The 27,116-nt window shown below is 34.1% G+C and overlaps 3 protein-coding genes and 1 long non-coding RNA gene across 7 annotated transcripts; all 4 read right to left on the reverse strand.

Moving 5' to 3' along the window:
- Nucleotides 1–1,131: 1,131 nt before the first annotated feature.
- On the reverse strand, nt 1,132–1,869 carry LOC11424956 (putative disease resistance protein RGA1). The gene has a single exon (XM_024772397.1). The coding sequence runs from the start codon at nt 1,867–1,869 to the stop codon at nt 1,132–1,134; it is 738 nt and encodes a 245-aa protein (XP_024628165.1).
- Nucleotides 1,870–3,441: 1,572 nt separating this feature from the next.
- LOC11420688 (uncharacterized) lies at nt 3,442–15,374 on the reverse strand. 2 transcript variants are annotated; one of them, XM_003626838.4, is made up of 14 exons: nt 14,922–15,374; nt 12,329–12,438; nt 11,356–11,418; nt 11,083–11,272; nt 9,923–10,027; nt 9,700–9,830; nt 9,045–9,612; nt 8,746–8,811; nt 8,517–8,593; nt 7,992–8,273; nt 7,048–7,372; nt 6,812–6,961; nt 4,529–5,068; nt 3,442–3,833 (listed from the first exon to the last, which is right to left on the reverse strand). In XM_003626838.4, exons 1-14 carry the CDS (start codon nt 15,177–15,179, stop codon nt 3,645–3,647), a joined length of 3,054 nt encoding a protein of 1,017 aa, XP_003626886.2. In that variant the 5' UTR covers nt 15,180–15,374; the 3' UTR covers nt 3,442–3,644. The 2 variants fall into 2 exon arrangements, with proteins under 2 accessions (XP_003626886.2, XP_024628471.1); XM_024772703.2 differs by lacking the exon at nt 14,922–15,374 and having other exon boundaries at nt 11,083–11,240; nt 12,329–12,408.
- A 4,163-nt stretch (nt 15,375–19,537) lies between these two features.
- LOC25500263 (uncharacterized) lies at nt 19,538–21,190 on the reverse strand. Its single transcript, XR_005643647.1, has 3 exons — nt 20,428–21,190; nt 20,141–20,241; nt 19,538–20,033 (listed from the first exon to the last, which is right to left on the reverse strand). It is a non-coding gene; the product is annotated as an uncharacterized lncRNA (long non-coding RNA).
- Nucleotides 21,191–24,241: 3,051 nt separating this feature from the next.
- On the reverse strand, nt 24,242–26,883 carry LOC112417191 (opioid growth factor receptor-like). 3 transcript variants are annotated; one of them, XR_005643369.1, is made up of 7 exons: nt 26,754–26,883; nt 26,457–26,639; nt 26,145–26,342; nt 25,314–26,031; nt 25,136–25,198; nt 24,639–24,878; nt 24,242–24,480 (listed from the first exon to the last, which is right to left on the reverse strand). XR_005643369.1 is itself a non-coding variant. In XM_039828431.1 (5 exons), coding segments are annotated over exons 1-5 (1,221 nt in total). In that variant the 5' UTR covers nt 26,875–26,883; the 3' UTR covers nt 25,000–25,197. The 3 variants fall into 3 exon arrangements, 1 of the variants encoding a protein (XP_039684365.1); XR_005643368.1 differs by lacking the exon at nt 24,242–24,480 and having other exon boundaries at nt 24,484–24,878; XM_039828431.1 differs by lacking the exons at nt 24,242–24,480; nt 24,639–24,878 and having other exon boundaries at nt 25,000–25,198.
- Between the last annotated feature and the right edge of the window lie 233 nt (nt 26,884–27,116).

The following is a 27,116-nucleotide window of genomic DNA, read 5'->3' on the forward strand; positions in this document are numbered from 1 at the left end:
GATCAACATCCACAAGTTTCAACTCTTTTATCAATGAAAGAGGAAGGACTTCAATCGAAGAATTTGAATCTACCATGTTTAAAGTTGCTTCCAGTGCCTTCACACTACTAGAATGAGTTAAACTCAATGTTTTGTCAAGTTTTGGAAATGTAGGTATGTGACTCAACCTCGGACAAAAATTGATTTGTAAATGAGAAAGACGGGAAGAAAACGGAGGGAAGAAGAGATAATTTGATGGTGAAGAGGAATCATCATCATTGACATCATCCCTCATCCTCACCCATCCCCTCAACTTTTTACATGAAATAAATGTGAGGTTCTCCAATGAAGGGAAGAATGTGTCAGGAAGAAGAGGCTCTTCATAATATAGGTACTCCAATTCAGGCAGGTAATGTATATAAAGTGACTTAAGGAACGGGAGACGTTCCATTGGTGGGAGATGCTCAAAATCATGACAAATATAGAGAGAGATTTCAACAATATATGTGAGTGAAGAAAACCAATTTGAAAAAACGACACCCTTGTGCCGCTCCTTCATTCCTAATTTTCCAAATCCAAATGTTATTTTCTTCTCTTTGGAGGCAGTTAAATTTTGAATAATTAGTTGTCTCAAATTGATTAAATTTGAGACATCTTTTGTAGAAAATTCAACGTCTTCACACCCTTCCAATATTAGTGTTTGTAGGCAAACGATATTACTTGCAGATTTCAAAAGACTTCTCCCTCCTTCGCAGTACCATAAATTAAGATATCTTAAATGCCTCAATTTTCCAATTGAATCACAGAACGACTTACTTAAAGAACAAGACAACTTCAAGACGCGTAAGTATTTGAATTTTGAAATAAAAGACAATTCCTTTTCATTCCAAGTCTCCCAATTATTGGAAAACAAAATCAAAGTTCGCATCCTGATTGCATCCACCGACTTTAACAAACCAATATCATCACTTTTCAACATTACACGCATTGGACTACCTACAATTGTTTTTTTCTCACTATCCACATAACAACAATCATTGCCAGCAACGTGCATTGCAAGATCGTGTATTAAATCGTGCATTTTGAAACTAGAAATGTCGCCACAATCATCAATTTCAGCATCTTGGAAAAATGACTTCATCAAGAAAATATTTACAAATTGTTACCAATATCTTCCATAAACTTTCCACCTGAAAATTCAAAGTAACCTTGTGCCACCCACAGTTGAATCAACTCATGCTTCTCTATTCTCCAATCCTTGGGATATAAAGAGCAGTAAGCAAAACATTGTCTTAGTTGAGGTGACAAGTTTAGGTAACTCAGTTTCAACACTGGCATGATGCTTTCTTCGTCTTCACATAATTTCCACAGGCCACATTGTAAGACATCAGTCCATTCCTTTGCTTCAGTTTTACCCTGTAATAGGCCTCCTAGTGTTCTGATTGCTAGTGGAACACCAATGCACTTCTCTTCTATCTTTTTACCAATTGATTCCAGAGTTTGGTTCACACTTCTGGTTTCATCCCCATATGAAATGATGTTCTTCAACAAACTCCAAGAACTCTCTGGATTCAAACCATTCAAAGTATAAGGGACACTTACACCCATTGTTTGTGCTACAATTTTATTACGAGTTGTCACTATAACCTTACTGTCTTGAGCACCACACATCAAATGAGTCCTCAATTGAGTCCATTTTACGTAACTCTCGTTCCAAATGTCATCTAGGACTAATAAGTATTTTTTACCACTTAAATGGTTGTGAAGCATATTTTGCAAGTTTTCCAATGATAACTTATCATCAATTTTGATATTGGTCAATGACTCCGAAATTTTCGTAACAACTGTTTTGACATCAAAGTTATCAGAGACACAAACCCACATCGTCATTTCGAAAAGATTTTGCACTTCTCCATCATTGTATACCAATTGAGCAAGAGCTGTCTTCCCCAAACCACCAATTCCAACTATTGCAACCAGGGAGATGTTTTCATTTTGAGTTTTGACACTACCTTTTTTTTTGTCATTTGATATGTGTAAGACAAAAAAAAGAATGATTCTGTATCCCTGACACTTCCCTTTTAGTAATAAAGAGATAGCATGACAATTTTTATGGAAGCAATATTAGAAAAAGAGTTGAAAACAAATTCACCTGTTAATGAGACTTGCAGCAACAGCATATGGAATTTGCTCAGCCATTCTTCAAAAATAGTAGTACTAGCAAAGAAGAATCAGATCGATCAAGTTGAAATTCGAAAAGTTGTTGAGTTTGAGTATGGCAATGAACTCTATGAAAGCAATTTTTTCATTTAATTATAATGATATTATGTTTGTTATCATGTACGCATCAAACACATGATAGGATTAATGTTTATCATGTCCTTATCATATCCTATATCTATCCAGCTTTATATCAAATTCTGTCTCTATCCTGACCATCAAACGGACTCTTAAAGTGTTCGAATTTTTAATCATTTGTCGATAGCTTTCTTAATTATGCAAAGGGTCTTGCTAACCATTGCCCTCATGGCAACAGTTAAGGAAGCCAAAAGTAGCATGTTTGTATTGGTTTCAACAACATTTATTTTGACTTTTAAAAAGTCAAATTTATAATTTTTCACCATTTTCCAATATAATATTTCTATTTTTATCCCCTCATCCAACGCCCTAGACAATGGTTAGCATTCTCCTTTTGCAAAAAAAAACCAAAAATATGAATTGTATAAGTAAATTAATGGTGTCCTTCAAAAAAATCTAAATTAATGGTGAAAAGTCTAAATTTACACAAATCTTAAAGGATAAAAAATTAGTTACTAATAGTAGTAAAAAAAAATTGAATAAGCTAAACTAAACCACCCAAATTAGCACCAGAGAGAATCGAACCAACCAAATTGACACCAGAGAGAATCGAACCTGAGACCTTGAGGATGAGCAAACTAAAAGGTGAAAACATTTTTTTTTTTACCAAAAAAGTGAAAACATTTTTAATAGTACTTATTGATTTTAGGGTAGGTAAATATAATTTATGATAGAAGGTGGAGGTGGCTCCAAGCAGGAATCGTGACCGCCATGAGCCTATGATGATGAGTTTAACTTATGTATGAGAAATTCTTCTGCTCTTCTCCTATAAGAAATATTTCTTTTTATTTTTCTTCTTCTATAAGAAATAATTCTTTTTATTTTTCAAATAGCCTAATAAAAATCTCACAATTGAAAAGTTGAGAATTGGAGGTTGGAATTCCCAACATAACATATCAAATGTCTTACCGTCTTTGATCGTTTAAACTGTACTTACAAGACGGAATAAATATGTATTTAATCTATTTTAATATAATCAAAATTATTAATATAATTGGAGGGAGACTTTTATTTTATAAAATTTATTAGGCTCAGCCTAACACAATTTCATTTTAAATCATCCTCTTTTTAAATATAATTTTATTCAGGCATAAAACTCGAGGATTTACAAAAATAAATTAATAAATGAGTAGCTATATGTTGCTAAAGTGCATACATTAATCTTTTTTTTTACATATTTCTTCTACCTGCAATCGAAAATCCTAGTAACAAAAACTTTACTAAATAAATAAAACTCGACAGAAATAATCCAACTCCTATTAGGAAAGCACCTGGCTGGGTAATAAATTATAAGAGGAATTCAGTCCTCAGGGATTCCTCAGCCCTGATGCTGCCCCCATTACAATTGCCAGAACAAGGCCAAGACCAGCCCCAACAGATGCACCCACAGCAGCAGAATTCAATGAAATTGCCTTAGCTTTACCATTTTTACTCGCATTAGTTGATATTCCTTGTTCTCTGGCCAACTCCATCATCAGTCTATCTCTGGCTAGTTCCTGTCAATAAAAGTGTATAAAATTTATTAGTTTGCATTATTATAGCAAATACACTTGAAATTGTGCAATGAAGAACATGAACAAATATTGAGCATATTGATATAGTAACAAAGTTTCACTTGAAAAAAAATCTAGAATAAAATAAACAACTGAGCTTCAAACTCAATAGCTTTACAGGTATTAAGAGAGACACATTGGATGAGATAAAGCCACACAATGTTTACACACGGAGGCAGTGTTCAACTTACAAGATGGTTTTGTAAGATTGTGTTAGGAAGATAGTATCCCTATTTACTAACTGATAAAAAAGTGTAGCATTACTAGTATATCTCACAAGGTAGGAAGATAGTATCCCTATTTTCTAAGCAGAGAGGCAATTATTACTGAGAATGCTACTAACACTCACGGTAACTCAATTTTCGCTGAAATTCATGTAGGTCTCACTAAACTAATGATTCCTATTTTCAAAGTGGTGCAACCAAGATGAATTTCACCCTATCATAGAGTCAGTATTGGACCAAGATTGTTGAATTTCGCCCTATCATAGTGAGAGTTGGACGGAGAGTGTTGAACAGTGTTGCTAGCACTTCTCGTTACACTAATTAAAATTCCCTACTGATGCTACCATTTTGGAATCAATCAAATTAAGGAAAATACGATGTATGCAAAACCATAAAAATAAGTTTTTGTTCCACCTGAAACGAAGACTCCTCATGACTGCGAAGTGCACGATGGATTTTCTCACATAGTGCGGTGACACCTTCAACTTGAAGAACAATCTCCCTTTTCAGGAAAGGCCTCCTAACAAAATTGATAGGAGCGAATAAAAGGTTTTGAGGACCCACCCTTTTACTGGATTCTGCATTAGTTGCAGCATCCCACGACAAAGAAGCCCCAGCAAAACCAGGCATAACATATGGGCAGGCGTTTATAATTTCAACCGAGCTAGGAGAGACTTGGTAAGCTTTCAAAGCAGCATCAATCGCTGACTTTTGATGGTGCGCACTAACTGCAAATTTGTTTGTTATTGCAAGAACCCAAGGAATTCCAAGACATTTAGCTTCATCCAAGAAAAGTGACAGAACTGGCTTCTGTTGAGTACCATTTGAATCATTATATCGAGGTATACTATGGGATAGGTTATGAACAAGAACAATCAAATCAGTTTTTCTATTTAGATCTCGAATTCCAGCCCACAGTTCATCCTTGAAGCGAGAGGTTTCTGAACTTAGCTCCTGAAAAACAATTAAATGAAAAGGCAAATGAACATCACTATATATTTTAAATAATTCAATTTGTACTATTTATTTTCAACCTAGCACCCTACTAACAGAAAGTTACTCTTCCCCTAAGCCAAGATTTCAAGCCAAGCATAAACACATGAAATATTTGCTTAACTTTTGTATTTGATACCATCTGATAATAAGAATATGTTCCTTCGGCGTTGAATTAATAAGTATCGAGATGCAGCACAAATAAGAGCGCTAATAACTGAGTTTTGGCATCATATCAACTCTTTTGACGAAAATGGTAAACAATATTAAAAAAAAAAAAAGTAACATAAATAATGGATGATAATCACTATTTTTACAGAAAATATAATGTATCTAAAGAGATTTATAACACCATAACCCTCCTGTAAAAAAATGTATTAGGAGTGTTTTGAGGTTTAAGCGCCCATAAATATAGGGAGTAGGGACCAGAGCATGGTAATACTAGAAATACAAAGTGAAATGTAGAGAATGGATCAATCATGGCCAAACATCAACAACATAAAATAACATTAGTAGATGTCTCCTACTGGTTGGGGTCAGACGGTGAGCTACATAGATTATATAACACAATTCTGTCCTACTGTGAATTGTGTCTTCAGGTACTAGCAAATTTTTAGTTGAAAACAGTACTAGATTCTACAGGTTAATACTAGGTTTCGCTAAAGGAAAATGAAACTTGAGAATAAGAATATCCTCTACTTTCTTCCATGAATACTAATAAATTGTAGGTTAATACTAGGTTTCGCTAAAGGTTAATACTAGTCAATTTCCCCCCTGAAATTGTAGGTTTCGTCAATTACCCCCCTGAAATTAACAAAACTTCAATTACCCCCCTGAAATTGCATAACGTTAATCAATTTACCCCCTCCGTCAAATTTTTCTGTTTACTGTTTACGGTTATGATCAAATACCCCCTGAAATTTTGCACTTATGTGCAAAATGCCCCCTAAACTTGAAAATTTATATTTTTTTTATCCTTGACTCAAAAGATATTAAAGGCAAACAAATTAACAATTATTGATCATACAAATATGTATGGAATGTATGTTTATGCATCTATTGGTCATATAAATCTTTATGGAAGGTATGTTACTCTCATGTGTTTTAAATATATACATATATAGAAGACTTTTTTTTACACAAGTTGGTAATTATGTTAGAGTATGCAGTCATAAAGTACAGAAGTCTTTGATAATTGTGTGTCCATATGTTAATATCTGCAGAAGGAAGAAGAAACAAGGCTTGTTGATAAATATGAAATATGAATGAAAATGCTGCACATGACAAAACCATGATTTCTTTGGCATATATTCATTCATTTTCTTGTGAATAGAATTTTTATGACAATAGGTATAATATAATACTTGAAGAACTAAATGTATGATTTTTTGTAAGAAAAAAAATCTAAATTTTTAAGTTTAAGGGGCATTTTGCAGATAAGTGCAAAATTTCAGGGGGGGTATTTGATCATAACCGTAAACAGTTAACAGAAAAATTTGACGGAGGGGTAAATTGATTAACGTTATGCAATTTCAGGGGGGTAATTGAAGTTTTGTTAATTTTGGGGGGTAATTGACGAAACTTACAATTTCAGGAGGGAAATTGACTATTTACTCAATAAAATTTTGAAAATAACCAAATATTTAAAGCACAGGCCACTTTGCAGGGAAAAGCAAACAAAAAAAGGATGAAAAAAAAAAAAACCTGCATATTTATTCCGACAGAGTCACAATAGCACAAACCATCGGCAATAACTTCATTCATGTCAATATCTGAAACTGCATCATCATAAGCTGCAGTACTTGGTTTACTTTTATTCAAAATTGCCTTTAAAAGAGTAGTTTTACCAGATCCCTGCACATAAGCCAACTCATGAAAGTCAGAAGATGAATAGTAAAAGAAATAACACACTTTGACTCCAGAGAAAAATTTGTATATACCTCCAGCCCAACTAATCGTACTCTACGAGTTCTCAAATGAACCTCTGTGGAAACAGTTGTAAAATCACTGGTGCAAAATATTAGTAAGTTATTTAAACTTGCAGGACGGACGGACTTATCATTGTCAACTGGGGCTGAACTACCAGCAGTCATTGAATCAACAGAAGTAAACACAGGCATCAAAGAGTCTAACACAGTTTGATGTTTTGGAGGCGTTTTTTGCGGAGCACCTACTAATACTCTCATCTTCTGTAACTCAGGCTGAATTTCTTGATTCGAAGAATAGTTTGGTGCAGAAGGAAAGGATTCAACTGTAGTTGAACACCTAAAGAAGATATAAATACACATCACATACCTCATAGATTCGAACGAATCTATTTTATAAGCAATATATATAAAATGAGAAACACAAAAAACCCATTTGAATGTACTCCTTTGTCTATCTGACAGATCTATTTGTGACAAGTGAAACACATTAATATTTTCTACTCCTTGGGCCTGCCCCCCACTTCTTCCCCACAAATCTCAACATAATTAATTAAAAAGGCAACCTAGTGATACACAGTGCTTGTGATGGCATGGTCGAGGGAAGGGTTGGATCATTTTGGGTCTATTGTAGACAACTTTACTTTGCATTTGCAAGAGACTGATCCCACAACTTGAACCCATAACCTTTGAGAAAGAGTTGGATAAACAACTTAATTAAGTGCTTACTTGATATCAATTCTTATATAAGAGCTCATATGCTGTTTCTACAATTAGAGAGAAAATGGGAGTAAACTCTTTAAAAAAAATCTCAATTAACTGTATATAGCACTGCAATAAATTTTGCCTTTCCCAATAAAAAATTTACACCTTGAGGGCTGATATTAACTGACCCAATTAATTAATTAATTAAAAGGAAACTACATCTATAAATGATTTTTATTGGGTAATGACAATACCAGTCACCATTCACTTGAGCATGAACAAGTGTACAGAGATGCAACCCAAAACCAGTAATATCAACTTTCAGAGGTTCTCCATTTTTCGCTCCAGGCACACCATTCCATCCTAGAGGAACAATAGAAGTTGCAGTACGAATAGTAGGAGATTCTACTATATGCCCAAGCTCAACAGTGTCTGCAGCTGCAAGCCCGAGCCATTGCTGTAGATGAGAAGCCTGTTGCCATTGCTCAATCCCTAAGAAAGACGATGCATCATCGTTCATACATAAGTCAAAGATTCTGCAACAAAAAAAGAGGAAAAGCAAAGGGATTATTTCTATTCAGAACATAATCAAGTAGTGATGTTGAGAGATGCCATCATGCTTCAATAACCAATAATTATCCCACTGAGCCTGGATTCAAGGAGCTCGGCAACACAAATTAGTTTGGATATGATCTGGTCTAGGGAAAATGTAATTCAGTATGCTTATTTAAGTGTGTAATTATTTTTGAAACTATAAACACAACAAGAAAGACAATTACCTCTGAAACCGAGATCGATATGATTTCATTGAATGTGATTGAAATCTTTCCCTCAATTCAGCAAATACTGATTTGACCTGAAAATGTCTTTGCCAGAAGAAAGCAAGCAAAATGAGAGAACTTACACGGTTGCACTCAAAATATGACAAGGTTGGGTAGTAAATTCTAAGACCAAAATGGAGAGTGGAACTTTCTCAAGTATTGATAAGCAATGAAAACAGATTCATACCGATGTCAACTTCGAGTACTCTGCACCTGATAATGACTCTACAGAGGAATTCCCCAACAAATAAAGCTGTCTTGCACAAAACAGGTTGTGATTAGGTGTGCATGAAAAGGATTAAACACTACGATAAATCACATGAGAAAAAACCCAAATAATACTGACACAAGGTAATTATAACATGCAAAGCAAATCACAAACAAACTGTGAGAAAATTTAAATAAATAAATAAAATAAAATAAACTTTTGACATCTTTGGTGACAACAACAGAAACTATTACGAATCAGATGTCGATAATATCTACCTGTCCAAATGGTACATATGATGGTAAATAAGGTACTTTGTGCCATTTTCCTTCATCACCATTTATGGCATTGGTCTTTGCATTTGTTTTCCCATTTGTTGACACTTCCAATGAATGTTTATTGGTTTCAGGAAAAGGCTTGAGCGATATGCCATCAGAACTCTCTTGTATTTCAAGTGACCGTGGTTGAACCGCTTCCTCCTCAATCAAGGAATTAGCAAGAGAATCAGGCAATGAGTTTGTTTCAACAGAATTTATTTGTCTTTCTTGGTGTTTACTAAACTGTCTTCGCAATCCTTCTAAAGGGACTAGTCTTGAGAGTCTCCAGAAGGATCTCTGCACGGGACCTACTCCCAAAACCAACTGTTCTCCATCATTGCCTTTTCGCTTTGCTACCCCTTCCTCCTGTTCTCTTGATAATAAGCTGTTACTTTCATTTTCAGAAGGCACTGGGACAGACTGAGCATTATAATGGCTAAAATATGCTGGAGATAAAATACGAGGAACCAAATCCTCTGGGATGCAATAACTCTTGAAATAATGCTGCCAACCTTTTCTATTAATGTAGCTGGAAAAAAAAAAAAATTAACTAGTAAATATCCAGGTTTTTCATGTTTTAAAAAAGTATCAGCAGCTAACTACAAGGAAAACCTACTCCTTCAAAGCAGCATTTCCAACAGGAGGTTGAGAAAATGTAATACATTTGACTGAGACATTCCCATTTTCCTTTGATGAAGATGAAGCAGCAATTACTCTCAAAATGGCAAGAGTGGCTAATGCAGCTACCTGTGTAGAATATTTGGAACTTTATAATATGCAAATTGTTCAAATACATTAAAAGCAATGTTTTGAAACCCAGATGGATGAATCAAACTCACAGCTCCTCCAAGTGAATGACCACACAAAACAAGTTTGCGTTTCTTCTTTTGAGCAAGTCTGTACAATTCTAATGCAGGTATTCCTTTAGCACGGGCCATGAAACCCTGACAAATAATGAGGGAAATTATTTGAGCCAGAAGACACAAAATTTACATAAATGGCATGGATATATTACAAAGTATCCAGTACAAAAAACATCAAAAGCCTCTTATGAATACGTGATATTAGCTATACGGATCAAATAGCACCATAACATCACGTCATATTGTAAGTCATGCCTAATAACACTAGTTGAATTTTAATCCTACTTCATGATTTTCCCTAGTTTTGCTAGATCTTCCTCTACCTCTAATTATAAGACTACCCAATATCAAATAAACTCCCTGTAAATATTGAATTTCGCAGGTCTTCACCACATATGACGAGATCATCTAAGACAATACTTTCAACAAAAAGTGCTGCCCCAACTTTCTCTCTTAAGCATTCCTTTGTAGATCTCAACTTGTGTGTCTACTCACCCATCACAATATTTTCATGTTTGCAACATTTGAGTTTATTTTCTTGCTGGTCTTTATCACACTGCAAGACCAATAGCCAAACGGTGACATTTTCCTTTAAGCTTGAATAATTCTTCTATATCACATGTAACACCTGAACAAGTCCTCCATTTAATCCACCCAACTTAAATAAATTAGATTCGGGGAAATGAGAGAAAATGTAAGTTTCTGATTGTTAGATTATCGCATTCTGTAAGTTTCTGATTGTTAGATTATCGCATTCTGAATCTCTGAACATAGAGATTCAAATTTATGATACACACATGGGAAGTGGAGTCTCACATTGGATAATAACATGGTGTGAATATCAGTGGTAGGCATCCCTCACCAAGGCGTTTTTGTGGAGTTAAATTACCTAGCCCAAATTCTATGATGGTATCAGAACATATCCTAGATTTGTTAGGCCACTTCTGTCGAGGTCCATATGTTCACTCTTGGGCATGAGGAGCATGTCCATGATCCATCACAAAACTTAGTGAAACTATTGGGTCCCAAAAACAATTTTTTTAACTATAGAGCTTATTTGAAATTTTCCAAACAGTATAAGACTCTAGGAATTAATACAATCAGAAAAATATAAGATGGAACACAATTTTATTTACCCTATGGGCAGCAGGTTTATATTTACTCTTCATTTGTTTAGACCTGGATTCTAGAGGATTCCACATATATTCTTTTCCACTTTGGTTTTCACCCTTGTCAGATTCAGTTGCTACATGTCCGTCGGATTCCTCAGCAGCATCCTCGTGAAAGATTGCACCTTGAAGTATATTCGCATCAGCAATCACATCCCTTTCAGTAAAATTAAAAGGTAAAGATTCCAGAAGTTGTAATGATTTTAAATGATAACACAAAGATATATATGAAAAACTAACTTGTATTGCTTTGTTCCTATAAAGGAAGCAAATAAAGTATCCCCTGTCTCTGCCAATAAATACCTGTGACAACATAATTAATCAAATAAGTATGACAGTTCAAAACATTCAAACCCTACACTGTATAATCTTGACAGAGTTTTAAGAAACAACAAAGGCAAAAAACTGGAATGAACAATTCTACTTTGACAGAAAACCTAAAAAATCTAACTGGTTAAAGATTAAAATTCCAATTGTTTAATAATTTCTTAGCAATGTGAGCTGCTGAGGAACTCACATGCTAGATTGTCAAAGAAACAAAACAAACAGAATCCAGTGTTATCAGTCCCTAATCACGGATAGTGCAATGGAGCGCCAATCATTTAAAGACTAACGGGATAGCCCTCTGGAATTAAAGATCAGTGCTTTTCTGGCATTTCAGCATGCACTCATGGGGCAGTGAATTAGTTCTGTGATAGGGGATGCTGTTATGATCAGCCTTCATTCTCCACCGCTATTGTGTGCTGCTGATACTAAAGGCGGAACTTCCAACACATCCCCTCATGCTTCAGCTCTGTCCAATGGGCTTGAAGCGTGAACAATGCAGGAAGCCCAACAATAGATCTACGATAGGCTCTGATACCATGTTGAAATTTGGGGCCTAACTCATCGTTACAAAACCGGCTTGTAAGGTGAGGATTGCCTCCTCTTTATAAACTCTTCTCAAGAGTCCTATCTATCCGATGTATCCACCCCCTCAAAGCCAACACAATGAAGGTGTTGGAGGCTGCAATGAAGGCAAACCAAAGGCCGCAATTTAGGCGACTAGGGGCGGACCGCAATAAAGGCGGAATTTACAACAAAAACGTTCAAGAAATAAGGAGTCAACTTTAAAATGCGGATCAAAGGCTATAGATGTCAAAAGATGCAGTGCTGCTTGTGTAACTAATACAAGATAAGAACGGTTGAATTGGATGAAGAATGAATGACAAACCTATGAGGAACATGATCTGATGAAGGTTGCACCCGCTCCAAAGCAACAATTTGTCCTCCAAAATCGGCCTTAAATCTATTTACAGCTCGAATCATCTCAGTAGCAGGCCTCTGTAATATAAGGAAGTCATAAATAAATGCAAGTTTATGTTGATTGAAGTCAACGTATATTCAAGCAAATGATGTAGACATAAAAACTCAAAGTCACTATGTTTTTGTAAGTGAAGTCGACATCTATGTTGATTGAAGTCAATATATATTCAAGCAAGTGCTTGTATGAATCTTGAAGGACATATAATATTGAGGTAATTCCCAATTCATTGTTTACCAACATATTTTCTAATGATAGCTGCATATTTTCTTCCCTAGACTCTACCATGGCAGGTGCTTTGAAGCACCAGGTTGCCCTTTTTTTTAATTGCATTCACTTGAATAACTTGGAATGAATTTTCTATATTAAATAATAAAACTTAAAGTGTGAGTGTGTGTGTGTGTGTGTGGCTCCGTCTAATACTCGAGAGACTTTGCAGCAAATGACAATCACTTATCACTACCAAACTCACAGGAAAAGTACTCCATATGCAGAATTTCCATGAACTCCAAAAGGCCACATTTATAGTTCTCCCATCTTTTTATTGGTGTGCCAGCGCTACACATATTTTCTTTTTGGACGTGTTAAGCACCAACACACCAATGAAAAAAATGAGCGTGCATTAGTGTCCTCCTTCTCTCCCAAATATAAAAAAATACAACGTCATTTCCATATCAAAGCCCTGTTGCTAACTCCAACCTCATTCTCACAAAAACTGAAAATCTTCTAGTATCACATGATTCCACTATGAAAACTAAACCTTTCCCATATAAAATTTAAACACTCCACCATTTCCTCAACTTGCTCTCCCATATTAAAAGAAAGGGTGTAAACAATCATTTTTGTCCTTGAATGGGTGAGATGCTTCCACTATAGCCCCTAAATGTATCAAAATTGCAAACACATCCTCAAATGTCTTTTGTTAGTTTTATTGACTAAATTGACCCACGAAAAGAACACATTTGAGAACTAAAATAACTAACAAAAGACACATTAAATGACCAAAATGACTAACTAAAATGACACTTGGAGATGTCTAAACAATTTCAATACAATCAGAGACTATAATGACAGCGTCTAACACATTTAGGAACCAAAACAGTTGGTTACCTGAAAAGAAAATATGATTTCCCTTACGCCACTCCTCTGCAAGTTACAACCACAATACAACTCTCCAAACATCAATTATCAGAAAAGTTGGTTTAATCCAAAAAAACTAATTCACAAACTTCTACTAAAAAAGGCCAAATCACCACTTTGGTCAATAGAAGTGTAACTCGCTGTCACATTGGTCCTTGAATGTATCAAATCAAAATTACAAACACATCCACAAGTGTCTCTTTCATTAGTCATTTCAGTTCTCGAATATGTTTTTAGGTAGTCGTTTTGTCCTCGAATGTGTTTTTCGTTTGTCAATTTAGTCCATAAAATTTCTAACAGAAGAGGCCCTAGGGAAGTATTTACAATTTTAATACATTTGGGAACTATAGTAACAATGTCTCACACATTCAGGGAAAAAATGGTAGTCAATTTCATATCAAAGCCTGTGGCTATCTCCAACCTCATTGTCAGTAAAAGCTACTATACTTTATAGCTTTTGCAAAATTAAGGTGCCTCAAAGTTATTCTGCCAAACTCACCGTGAACCCAAACATCCGAACATGCACAAAAACTAGACCTTTCCCATATAAAATTCAAACACTCCGCCATTTCCTCAACTCACTCTCCCGTAATATAAGTATACGTGATTTCCCTTACGCCACTCCTCTTCAAGTTGCAACCACAATACAACTCTCCATATATCAATTATTAGAAAAATCGTTTTAATCCAAATAACTAATTCTATGACATATTGACACAGACACTCTAACACTTCCATGTAATTTTAGAAAATGGAAAAATTGAATGTAATTGCATGTGGCTGTGTCGTGTCGAACACTGGGACATGTCAGACACAAGACATGCCTTGGATTAGACATGTTGATGCTACAGAGACTAAGAACTCGTTTGGCAAGTCACATTTTTTAGCTCATAGCTTATGAGCTCATACGACTAAAAAAGACCCATTTTACAACCGTCGTTTTCTCACTAGCTGAAAGCTTATTTTCACTAGTTTATAGCTTATTTTCACTAGCTTATAGCGTAATTTCATAAACTAATTCATGTAGCTTATATAACTCATCATTTTTTTTCCTATCAATTTTACCCCATGTAATATTAATTTAAAAAAGTTAAATATTAATTAAATATTTTTTTGTTATTTCATATTTATTTATAAGTTAGTTTAATCGTTGATTTAACCACTGCAAATTCAATCACTTAACTTCTCTACTATCAACTAAAAACAACTTATCACTTATTCGCTGTTTTTTTGGCAAACAAAGGCTAATTCACAAACTTCTACTTAAAAATTGAAACAGAATACGTAAACTAAAAATTCTACTGCATGAATTGAATATAAACAAAAACAACGAAATTGAAGTGAAATTGAAAAGAAAAGAAACCTTGTAAACGCATTCAGAGAGAACCATGCAACAAAGAAGATCCTGCAAATCGGAGAGAGAATCAGTCTTAAGAGCGAGACAGAGATCATTGAGCTGTTTACGACGCCGTTGGTACTCTTCCTTGATCCGTTTCTTCTGCTCACGGTGGTTAGTCCATGGCCATCTCATCCGCCATTGGAGTGGGACCCACGATACCTTCATCAACCGAGCTCCTTGTTCTCTCATCCATGGCTCCACTCGGCTCTGGATAAACTCCATCGCCGAGAGATTTGGATTTACTTAATTTGAGTTATTGTTTTGGATTCAGAAATTGAAATGAAAAGTTCAAAGCAATGTAATGAGAAGAAAATGAATTGTGTAGGATTACGGTTAGATTTGGTTTTGAAGAAACGGTTGAGTTGTTTTCGAAGTGATGAAGAAGAATTCTGGAGTATTCTTTTTTTATTTTTTATGAAAAAATCTCAAGTATTATTAAAAATTTCAATTTTTAGTTTTTTAATTGATCATTAAAATATTATTTATTTTTTTTTCCAGTGGATAGAGCTCACACAATTAAATGTGGAGGAGTGGAGTGTCCGAAGTTCGAACTCCAATCTCTGCATAAATTATGCAATGTCTGCCAACTAAGTTAAGCTCACGGGACAGATCATTAAAATATTTTGTTGTATTTCTAAAATGAAATTTTGATTCTGAAAAAATCAACAATTCATGTATTTGATGCGGATACGTGGTGGATAAAGGAGGGAATATCCAATTGCTATTCTATTATCATTTTTTTGGAATGTTCCTTGTGCTATTTTTATTATTTTATTTGATTTTATTTGATAAGGATGGAAATGGATTACATGACCAAATGAGACACATGAACCCCACAATGCATGGATAAACTAAGAAGAAAGATTCATATACATTTCTTTGAACATTTTCAATGTTATAACCTTATTGCATAGATAGATTTCATCAAAAAAAAAACTTTATTGTATAGATGTTTATTTTTTTTTTTAGAATGCAAGTGAGCAATAAGCTGCACCGTTAGACCTTTTTGGATGGCAAAACCAATTCTCGTAAACACAACATTCATGGACCTAGGAGACATAACATTGCTATGCATAACCCTTTGACTCTATGTAGAAGGTTAACAACCTCTGATGCTAGGAAGCCGAAAGTTTCAAAAGCAAATGGTATAAAAGCATGTTGATTGTCAGAACACGCTTCCTCATGTTTTGCCACTTTGCTTGATGCAACTTTTAGAGGCTTCCTGTCCTACCGTAAAAGCCCCGACCCTAAACCCACAAGTGGTGAAACCCCACACAAGGCCACACATGCATGTTTTCCTCCAATCCATCCGTACACCATAACATCCGAAAAATAGAGAATATCTCATAAGTTAAGGAGATATGTCAATTTGTATCTGCAATTGGAGTCATCATTGTAACATCCCGGATTATTTTTTTTTAAAACGATTTACAAAATAATTCCAAATTTCCTATGTTAATGTAATTCAAATAACTAATTTATTAATAGTAAAAATGGAGAAAAATGCATCAGCTTCGAAAGAACAAAAGTGAAACTTGTTTAAAGTTTCTAGCAGAAGATAACATGTCTCCACATTTCTAAACATACTAAATAGTTCAAAGCAACAATTAAAGAACCAAAAAGAAAATCCTTATTTCAAAATAGATGACGAAAACCCAAAGTGATTTTCCCCATTAGCGAACAAGCATCAACCATAAATCTTACACATCTTCTTGTGTACCTAAAATGTTGGTGTAAGGGGTCAGCTTCCAACCACAACAAAACAAAACTAAACAAGAACTAAAAATCAGAAAATAATCATATACTATCCTTCTGCCAAAAATTATATTGGATAGGATCAGTTGCCAAATTTTCATAAAACATTAGAGGATAAAAGGAATAACATATCAGTTACAAGATAATTTTACCTTACATTATTTATATGGCCTTAAGCAAGAACATATATCAAAAGGTAGCAAACCCACTTATTTTAAATCCCCAAAGTCATGCATCAGAATTGTCATAATAAGACATTACTCACCACACTAAACTCTTACCTTGCTTCTATATCTCTATGCACAGTGGTGTACATAAACATATATCTATATAGGTATATAATGATTAAGTCTTCATTTTCTTTCTTTTTGTTTTGCATGTGCACTTGAACAGAAAAGAAATGACTCAATCTTCCTAAGCAAATTTTAATAAACCTTTATGAAACACATGTATATGCATGCTCCTAAAACTAAATGATCCGGATATAACCCGCCACACAAGCACCACACAAATGCATATGTCATGCATGATCATGAAAATGAATGCAATATGATATTAATCCGCCACCGAGGCACCACACAGAATATAATTGCAACCCGCCACTAAGGCACCACCAAGAATTATAAGTTTAATTACCCGCCACTAAGGCACACCAAAAATGCATATGTCATGAGAATCAAATAGATGCAATCCCCGCCACTTAGGCAACCACACAGAAAGTAATACTACATCATGCACGTGACAAAAGAAAACTCTCATAAAACTCTTGTTGTTCTTATTATTTCAGTTCCATACACTCTCAAATTTATGTTCAACAGTCAGAAACATACTCCCACACTTAGAAGAATCTAACTTCCACCTGAGTTTATCTATTAAGTCTTTCCACACTTATAAATTCATGAATAATTGATAACCTCGTTTATTGTCCATATCACTAACTCTTTTTTTTTTTTTTTTTCATAACAGTACATGAATTAAGGGACTATATAGTTTCCGTGCTCTAAATAATAACCGGTAAACATACTAAATTCACTACACACTAATTGATTCAGAACAATAGGTTTTGAGCAATTAATATGGTGTGTCAACCAACTAGCAGGTGTTTGTTTTCTAATTTCATGTTGCTGTTACGGTTCCACAAGAAGTCAAGTGTCACAAAAGAAAATTAGCCAGTTAAGTCTTCAATATGCCTCAATTTTATTTTATTTTTACAATTACCATATACTGTATATTAAATTAATCTTCTACTACTTTTTTTTTTTTTTTTTTCAAGTAGCCTAGTGGCTAGAGCTCACACAATTTAATTGTGGAGTGTCCGGGGTTCGAACCCCGACCTGCATATAATATGCAATATCCCTACCAACTGAGCTATGCACACGGGGATTAATCTTCTACTACTTTAATTAATTCAATCACTAAGTTTCATTATTTCTAAAAGTTAATATATTTTTTTTCCTTTTTCTTTAAGCATATAAATACTTGACAGACTTTTGATCCAATGCCTAGTTTTGAGTTGTATGGGGAAGTGCCCTTACCTTAAGTGCTCTCCTTCTTAGTGCTTAAAAAATCTACCCAATTGCCGGAACAAGACTTCAAGAATTATCCTCCACCGAAGAGTACTAATGGGAGAACAAAAGATGACTTTATTTAGAATGAAATTAAAAGAATTGAAGAACAGACAGTGGAATGAGCCTTACCTCGAGACTGGAATATAATGGGTTTATATACTAGATGAGAGAGTTCAATTGAGAAAACGGTAGCTTGTAGTTTCAATTGTTGACGGGGAAATGATTTCCGATTTGTGAGTTAAGAAAATTTGGCTGAGTATTCTACGTGGGGTGCATCTCTGTACTGGAAATTGGAAATATAAAGTGCTGGTAGTTGAGAGGAATTAGGAACATGTGACAAAAAGTTGAGACTTGAGAGGAATGGGAAGTTGTTTGACCAAGTACATACGCAGAGGAGTTACAAGATTTAACCCTAGACCAAGTCTAGCACACGTACAACCCCTCCACTTCCCTAGTTCCTATTATCATTACTAGAACGTCCCGACCCGTGCGCCGTCCGGCGAGCTGAAATCTTTTGATACTCAGTAAAATATAATATTTTGAAATGAAACTTAAAGAACAATTATCAGAGTCACAAAATTTATCCTTTGGTGAAATATCATATTGCCTACCAAGTATGTTACAACAAAATACATAATAGGGGTATTACACATTTTGAAATACTTCATCATACGCGACATTAGACGGGGTGCACAGGAAACTTTAGCACTAATTAAATTCAAAATAAAATATTTTATACTAAAATTTGTGTTATGAAATTTAAGATAAGATTGGTTATATTATATACTTGAAATATCAAACACATCACATCAAAATAAGATAATTTTTAAGCTTCATGATGCTTCTAAAATAAATTTAAAAATATGTAGCAAAAGATGTGTAAATAATAGGAACGATAATAATAATTGTGCTCTATTGATATTGGTGTTAAAAGTTGAAAATACCTATTGCATATAAATTGGAAGGGAGAAAGAATGATCCAAAAGCACAACAGAGAAAATCAAATACATGTACTTGTTATTTACATTAGAAGTTATGATACAAACTGGAGAACTGGAAACTCAAATATATTCTTCAAGCAGATCAAAACATTTTTTTTCGGTCCTATAAATGTGAACTTTATAGTAACCTTTGCAGAAAATAACACTGAAATTACTCCTGCAACAAAACAATAATTTTTCATTACAATTTCTATGTTCATAGCCCTGAAAAATGTGACTAATCAAAACCAAAAGTTAGTATTCTGTCCAAAAAAAAAAAGTAGTTAATATATATGAAAAAGGCAAAATCATAAAAAGTTTACCTATATACAAAGAGATATTAGCTCTATTGCATGCATTCTTATGAGATGCAAAACTCTTAAAATTTGTATAAGAATGGAAAGAAATAAATGTGGTACACAAAATGTCTCATAACATCAACTACAAAAGTGATGAGAAGAAAGGTAAGTAAGAGAGAAAACTTATCGATTCCTTTATCAGTTTCTAAACCTCATAACTTGAACACAAATGCTTTCAGTTTTAATATAAATGTGCATAAGAACATTTTGGATTCCATCAATTGTGGCTCATTCATGACAACTAATTGAGAATTGAGTTCACCCCATTTTGGCCTTTTGTTTATTAGCAGCATTCATTTTAGCACAGTATTCAAATAAGTCACCATCACAACACCTTCTGACAACTTTAGACACAAAACCATCTTCATCCCTGCCAATAACATATAAAACTCCCCATTCCAATTTACTCGGACCCTGCCAACATTCATTTCATATATGTCAGTGATTCAATTAGACCATAATTGGACTAATTAACAAACTATACAACAATGTGATCACTTGAGAACTGAACAGAAATTCACCAGCCAAATGGATCAAATGCATTTCGGTTTCCTTCATCAAGCAAGCAAGCATCAACAGGGCCCTGTAATCATTCAAAATCCATTTGTTGGCTAGTCTGCAACTGTAAAACATACACTACATTAGCTAAATAGTTTCAATCTCATTACATTACCAATTTATTAATTAGCCTTTGTTCTTTAAGTTATTGCTATGTCAATTCAACATAAAATACAACAAAAGAAAGAAAGGTCTTCTCTTAATATAAAAAACTAAAACATCCCTAGAAATTCAGTGTGAGAATATTTACCTTGAGATGAACCACTATGCTGCCAATACACATCCTTTTAATCCAACTTTGAACCTGCACACAGAAATAAAAACAACCCTAATTATAAATTTCAAAAACATGAATTGATTCAAGGTTGTGTTTGTAACAAAAAGAAGTCGTAGAAAAGAAAATTAAGAGAGAACATAAGAGATTCATAAAAGGGAATGGCAGAAGAAATTGTTCATGGCGCGTTATGCATAAACGATTTCAGTTGCAGATGAATTTTATTTCCTTCTCGAGAATGATTTGAGATCGAATTTGAAGAAAAATTTGAGAGGATTGGATATTGAAGATGATCTCTGCAGAAAAGAGGAAATCCCAAATTGGAAAACCCCATTACAGTGCAAAAGAGAAAACTTGAAAATCTTCTCAAAATAAAGGGCATGAGAGAGATAAAGAAATGGAGCATAAGAAGATCCTTTCAAAGAAGAAGAAGAATGCATAAGTTCATTGAAAGAGATGTTACCCGAATATTAGGACTGAGTATTTAGAGAAGATGGAAGATAAGACATCGGCATCAGTTGATTTTTTTGGTGGAAAATTGAAAAGATTTGTGGAAAAGTGAGTAAGTTAACTTCTTAACCTTGAAAATGAACAAATGTGAATTGGGTGGAGCTGCTGAAGTGCCTTGTGCTCAGTAATGTTATTAGTGGAGCCATGAAGTAAATGCAATTAACGATGGTTGAGATTCAAATTCAAAATTGGTACATCACACTTCTATGTATGCTTGAAAGAAAATTAAAAATTGAAATTAGCTTGCTGAGTAGGAAAAGCACTCATGAAAATTAAATGTTTGGGAATGGAGGGAAAATATTAGGTTAAAATTAAGATGAATAATTACTTGACCAGACAAGCTTTAGTAAGAAAGATTTTTATTTACATTCATTTGTTTGATCTCCATATGGCTTTCTTTCATCCCCAACTTCCCTTACGTGACATCATTATCACATAGAATCCTACACAATTCTTAATGTAACCGGTTCTCCTAACTAATGCTAAATAATTTATCTATTAGACATGGTAAATAAAATAAATTGTATTCAATAATTAAAATAACTTACTAAATCAAAGGCATCAACATAAATTAGTAGAAGGTTATCCTATTAATTCACACCAAAATCAATGCAGATAACAAAATAAATAATTAGAATAGATTAAACTAGTTGCTCTAATTTATTTAAAATATATAAAATAAAATAGAGGGTGTTACAGTCATGAGGACTATTGTCCAATTTACGGTTTCAGGGTGGGAATTATTTTCTCGATAGCGATTGTCTCCACTGTTCGCATGAACTTGCATCCTTAAACATTTTACTAAAACAATTTTATATATGTGTATTAAGACATTTTATGTTATATCTATTTATCTTTTCAGCCCATGTGTATAACTTTCTTTTAGTTTTGGTATATAAATTTTTTTGTTTTTTTTTTTTGGTTACATATAAATTTTTTGTTTGTTTTGTAATTAGATTTTAAAATATTTTATTACTGATTTGACTAATAAAAGAAATTGATTATTTTTTGTTGCGAGTATTTTCCAACATGGTGTCTAAATGAATATTGGAGGTCGATCTAGCTTTGACGAAGACTACAACACATTTTGAATCCATATTAAAAAAATTTCACTTAGAGGAAATAGAATTCTGCTTTTCCATCTACACTTTTTGCTCGTGTCCTATAACCATCCCAAAAATGTCTTTATATTACTTAACTAATGCAGCGTGGCTTAAGTCACGCACCTGTAAAAACGGTTTTTCACGCATATGTGAGTGAACTCACGCATACGTAACTCACGCTGGTTTTCGTTTGCAGAATAAGCTTTCTGCTTGAATTCTACATGTATCTGTGCAATCAAAAGCAGGAGCAGCAAGCAATATTTGCGTTATATATTATGTCATTGCAATCAGCTAATTATGTCATTGCTTCAACACGTAGCAAGGAGCATAATATCTTTATGTCTTCTACAATTTGGCACGTGGCAAGATTCCAAGAGCATGATTATTAACTATCTATGCATGTGAATGTGATTCTTGAATATAAGCAAATTGTTGGAATGATAATAATAGTTTAATGTATCCAGGTTGTGTATGTATAACTATGCATGTGATTCATCTTTCACGTTTGAAAATTGGAAACTAGCGTGAGTTAATTCACGCTACAAGTGTAAAAAATGGTTTTTACACGTGTGTGACTTAAGTCACGTTGCGTTAGTTAAGTAATGCATAATTTTATACTTGCGTTAGTTAACTAACGTAAGGGTATTTTTGAGATGGTTGTAGAGCGCGAGCAAAAAGTGCAGGGGAAAGAGCAGAATTCATAGAAAGAACAAGCTTAGTACGAGTCCAAATCCAAATTGCATTGAACGATCTTAATTTATTATGAAAAGAATCATTTAACAAGACACGATTTGAGTTTCAGAATTGCATGCATTACAATGTTGTGTACTTAAAGCATCCACAATAGAGAATTCCATTTTAAGTATTTAAATGGATCTCGCGTGTACACATCACTCATTTATAATTTTTAATAGTACGTAATAAGCATTTAATCTCTCCAACCCAACACTTCACATAAATTTCCGAAACAAAATTCACTATCATTTATCATAACTCTATATCATTACATTTTATTTTTTTAATATTAAAAGTATGTGTGACCCGCAAGCAAATGGGAGGCTTATTTGAGACCCCAAGTTTAATAGGTACTAAAAAAATTTCCTAATGGTACTTAATAGATACCAAATCTTATAGAGTAAGATCTTATCGGTGAATGATCGATCTTACTATATTTGTTATGTTATTTTAAATTGTCTTTTTATAAACGGATTGGTACATTAACATGACGTTTTAGGACACACATGTCACAAGTTTTCATGGACTAAGATCACTTTCATGCTCAATACTAAAACAAAACATCAAAATAAAAAATATATCAAGGATATATACTAGAGGAATCAAAATTAAACAACAATATATTAGTCAAAGTGATAAGAAATTTTAAGTCTTTAAGCAAGTGGTTTGGAGTTTAATATCTCACTCTTGAAAATTCTATTGAAAGGTGCAAACTCATTTATATATCTAATATGTTTTTCGATGAACATTAGTCACAACTAACTGCTAAACAAAAGTAGAAACATCATATTTGAAGAAAATTAGGTTGAAAGGAAAAAACTCATTTGTATATATCTAACATGTTTTTTGACGAAGACTGGTCACGACTAATTGTTAAACAAAAGTAGAAACGTCGCATCTTTATCGTTGTAAAAAAAACTTAGCAAAAATCACATTATAGAGACTATTTTAATTTAAACTTTATGTAACCAAAATTAGGTATCATTATCATTATAATACCTAATTTTAGGAAAGTTATATAGAAGCACTTTAAACCTCGTCACTTTTGTGTAACTCCATTTTAACTTTGATTTCATCCTAATCAGTCCTTAAACTCCAATTATATCATGATAATGGACAAAAGTTAATTAGATATAGAACCATAACTGAAAATATCGTGCACAACCTTTTATTGCTTTTACCAAACAATTGCTACCTATTGAAAAAACATTGACAATATCTAATTCACTTATTCTCTGTCTAAGAAAATTCTTCCTTGGTAGCCATGCTCCCTTCTAATTATCTATACTCCTTTAGCAATAGTTTCCTTATTTTGTTTTTAAAATGTTTCAAATTGTTGAAATTTTAACTTGTTATCATTAATAGCAAATTTCTTCCATGATCCTTTTGCAATTTCTTCAACATTTTAAGTGCAACCTGCCCCAAATCAATTGTCCAATACTATAGCAAATAGATATTGTGTTACTCTTGACATTTTGAATGTAGAATATCATTATGATTTATGACCATTTCATTAGTATCTGAGTACTTTATTCTCATCAAAGGATTGAATTGATAAAAGGTGTTTAAGAAAATGAGATGCGAAATTTGTAACAATTGTTTAATATACTTGAAGACTAAGGTTTCCAGTTTCCACTGGTTTGACAAATTCTAGCCTTAGAGCAACACAAAGAAACAGTTCCTGTCACATGTAATCAGCACATTATATTAAGGACTCTTGCAATTTAACGAAATTTATATAAACACTATTATAACATTTTAATATCACATTTCCACCCCTAGCGCAAGAAGTGAAACAAACAATGAAAAGCAAACATATGTATCTTAACAAACATTCACCTGGCTTTGTAGGTCATTTTTCTCCCATGTGGTCGAGGGACTTGTTTAACCGCTCACCCTAGAAGCCAGCCACCCTAAATTTACTTACCTAGTAGCGCAAGAAGTGAAACAAACAATGAAAAGCAAACATATGTATCTTAACAAACATTCACCTGGCTTTGTAGGTCATTTTTCTCCCATGTGGTCGAGGGACTTGTTTAACCGCTCACCCTAGAAGCCAGCCACCCTAAATTTACTTACCTAGTAGCGCAAGAAGTGAAACAAACAATGAAAAGCAAACATATGTATCTTAACAAAGTATAAAATATTTATATGCAACAAAAATAAAATCATATACAGCATTTAGTTTAATTACCAAGTATTTTTAACAATAAAAAGCAGTTTGTATTAAAAGCAGTTTGTATTAGATGAAAACTAGACAGAAAATTCTCAGTCCTTTGCTTCAATAATTCTAAGTAAAAGTTCCTTCATAGGTCACTTTAGGCAACTTTTGTTACCTTCACCAACATCTTGAAATCCATCTTTGATCAAGGATCCCACTTGAGCACCTTTAATGTATTCTGAAACAAAAAATAATTCTTAAACAATTAACTTTAAAACCATAGTAAATGAACAAACACAAATTTAAAGCAATTATAATTTTTTGAAAAATAGTTTTGCATTTATAGCACTTGCCATTTATACTCGAGGAGAAGACAACTAGGATTAGCTAGAGAAGGCAACTCTGCTGCTGAAGAGTCAGGGCTACTGCTAGCTTCCTGCTTACAACTTTTAGATTTGGCGGAAGTTGATGACTTGCTTGCTTTTAGCAGCTTCATAGGGGAAACTGATTTCTTCTTATTGGGGGCGGCTTGAGATTTCTTCTTACTAGGGGCCACCTCAGATTTCACCTTACTTGGGGCAGCTTCAGATTTCTTCTTTCTAGGCGCAGCTTCAGATTTCTTCTTACTAGGGGCCGTCCCAGATTTCACCTTACTCGGGGAAACTTCAGATTTCTTCTTTCTAGGCGCAGCTTGAGATTTCTTCTTACTAGGGGCCGCCTCAGATTTCACCTTACTTGGGAAAGCTTCAGATTTCTTCTTTCTAGGCGCAGCTTCAGATTTCTTCTTACTAGGGGCCGCCTCAGATTTCACCTTACTCGGGGCAGATTGAGATTTCTTCTTACTAGGTGCGGCTTCAGATTTCATCTTACTAGGAGCAGCTTTAGATTTCTTCTTACTATGAGCAGCTTGAATTAATAATAGAGGAGAAGACAACTCTGTTCCATAAGAGTGACCAATAATACCCATTGTAATTTGTAAATTAGAGTTACTGGCCTTAGGAGTAGCTTGTTTCTTAGGGACAGCTGGTTTCTTAGGGGCAGCTTGTTCCTTCATACTAGGAGTAGGAGCACCTTGAGAAGTTAATTTAAAAGAAGACAACAATGTTGCAGAAGAGTGATCAAAATTATCAATTTGATTTGCAAATTAGAATTACGCATTATGGATTCTTGGATTTTAGAGTTACCGGAATCAAATGACCAAGAAGGCTTAGATGAGGTTGTCGTATGACTATTGTTAGAGCCATTGCCTGCTGCCTTTTTACCACTTACAGTTTTTCTGGCAGCCGGTGGCTTGGATGTGCGTACCAACCTCTTAGGGGCATCTGCTTTCTTCTTAAAAGAGATAGATTGAGAAAATAATGAACTACCCATGATAGGAGCACCTGGAGAAGATAATTAAAAAGAAGACAGCAATGTTTCATAAGACTGATAGAAATTATCAAATTTGATTTGCAAATTAAAACTGCACATTATAGATTCTTGGATCTTAGAATTACCGGAATCTAATAACAGCGAAGGCTTAGAGGAGCTCGTCGCATGGCTTCTTTTAGAGCCACTACCCACTACCTTCTTACCAGTTGCAGTTTTGGCGGCAGCTGGTTGCTTGGACGCATGTATGGAATCTGATTTCTTCTTGAAAGAAACAGATTGAGAAAATAATGAACTGCTCATAAGAGTACCTGAAGAAGACAATTTAAAAGAACACAACAATGTTTCAGAACAGTAATCAAAATTATCAAATTTGATTTGAAAAGTAGAACTACCTATTATTGATTCTCGGATTTTAAAGCTACCTGAATCTAACGACAGAGAAGGCTTAGAGGAGCTTGTCCTAGGGATATTTTTAGAGCCACTACCTGCCGCCTTCTTACCACTTACAGTTTTGGTTGAAGCTGGTGGCTTGGATGCATGCATGGTATCTGCTTTCTTCTTAAAAGAGATGGATTGAGAAAATAACGAACTGCCCATAAGAGCACCTGGCGAAGATAAGTTAGAAGAAGACAACAATATTTCAGAAGAGTGATCAAAATTATCAAATTTGATTTGCAAACTAGAACTACACATTATAGAAACTTGGATTTCAGGGTTTCCGGAATCTAATGACTGAGAAGGCTTAGAGGAGCTCGTCGCATGACTAATTTTGGAGCCACTACCCG

The sequence above is a fragment of the Medicago truncatula genome, chromosome 8, assembly GCF_003473485.1.
Source record: "Medicago truncatula cultivar Jemalong A17 chromosome 8, MtrunA17r5.0-ANR, whole genome shotgun sequence".
Taxonomy (NCBI): Eukaryota; Viridiplantae; Streptophyta; class Magnoliopsida; order Fabales; family Fabaceae; genus Medicago; species Medicago truncatula.

Excerpts from the sequence above, each read along its gene's own strand:
- LOC11424956 (XM_024772397.1), bottom strand. The coding sequence starts at position 1,869 with ATGACGATGTGGGTTTGTGTCTCTGATAACTTTGATGTCAAAACAGTT.
- LOC11420688 (XM_003626838.4), bottom strand. The coding sequence starts at position 15,179 with ATGGAGTTTATCCAGAGCCGAGTGGAGCCATGGATGAGAGAACAAGGA. Across the intron at positions 11,273-11,355 it reads ATAGGAACAAAGCAATACAA|GGATGTGATTGCTGATGCGA; the intron begins GTTAGTTTTTCA and ends TTTTACTGAAAG. Across the intron at positions 7,373-7,991 it reads GCTCAAGTGAATGGTGACTG|GTGTTCAACTACAGTTGAAT; the intron begins GTATTGTCATTA and ends TATCTTCTTTAG.
- LOC112417191 (XM_039828431.1), bottom strand. The coding sequence starts at position 26,874 with ATGCATGCATCCAAGCCACCAGCTTCAACCAAAACTGTAAGTGGTAAG. Across the intron at positions 26,640-26,753 it reads TTCTCTGTCGTTAGATTCAG|GTACTCTTATGAGCAGTTCA; the intron begins GTAGCTTTAAAA and ends TGTCTTCTTCAG. Across the intron at positions 26,343-26,456 it reads TTCGCTGTTATTAGATTCCG|GTGCTCCTATCATGGGTAGT; the intron begins GTAATTCTAAGA and ends TATCTTCTCCAG.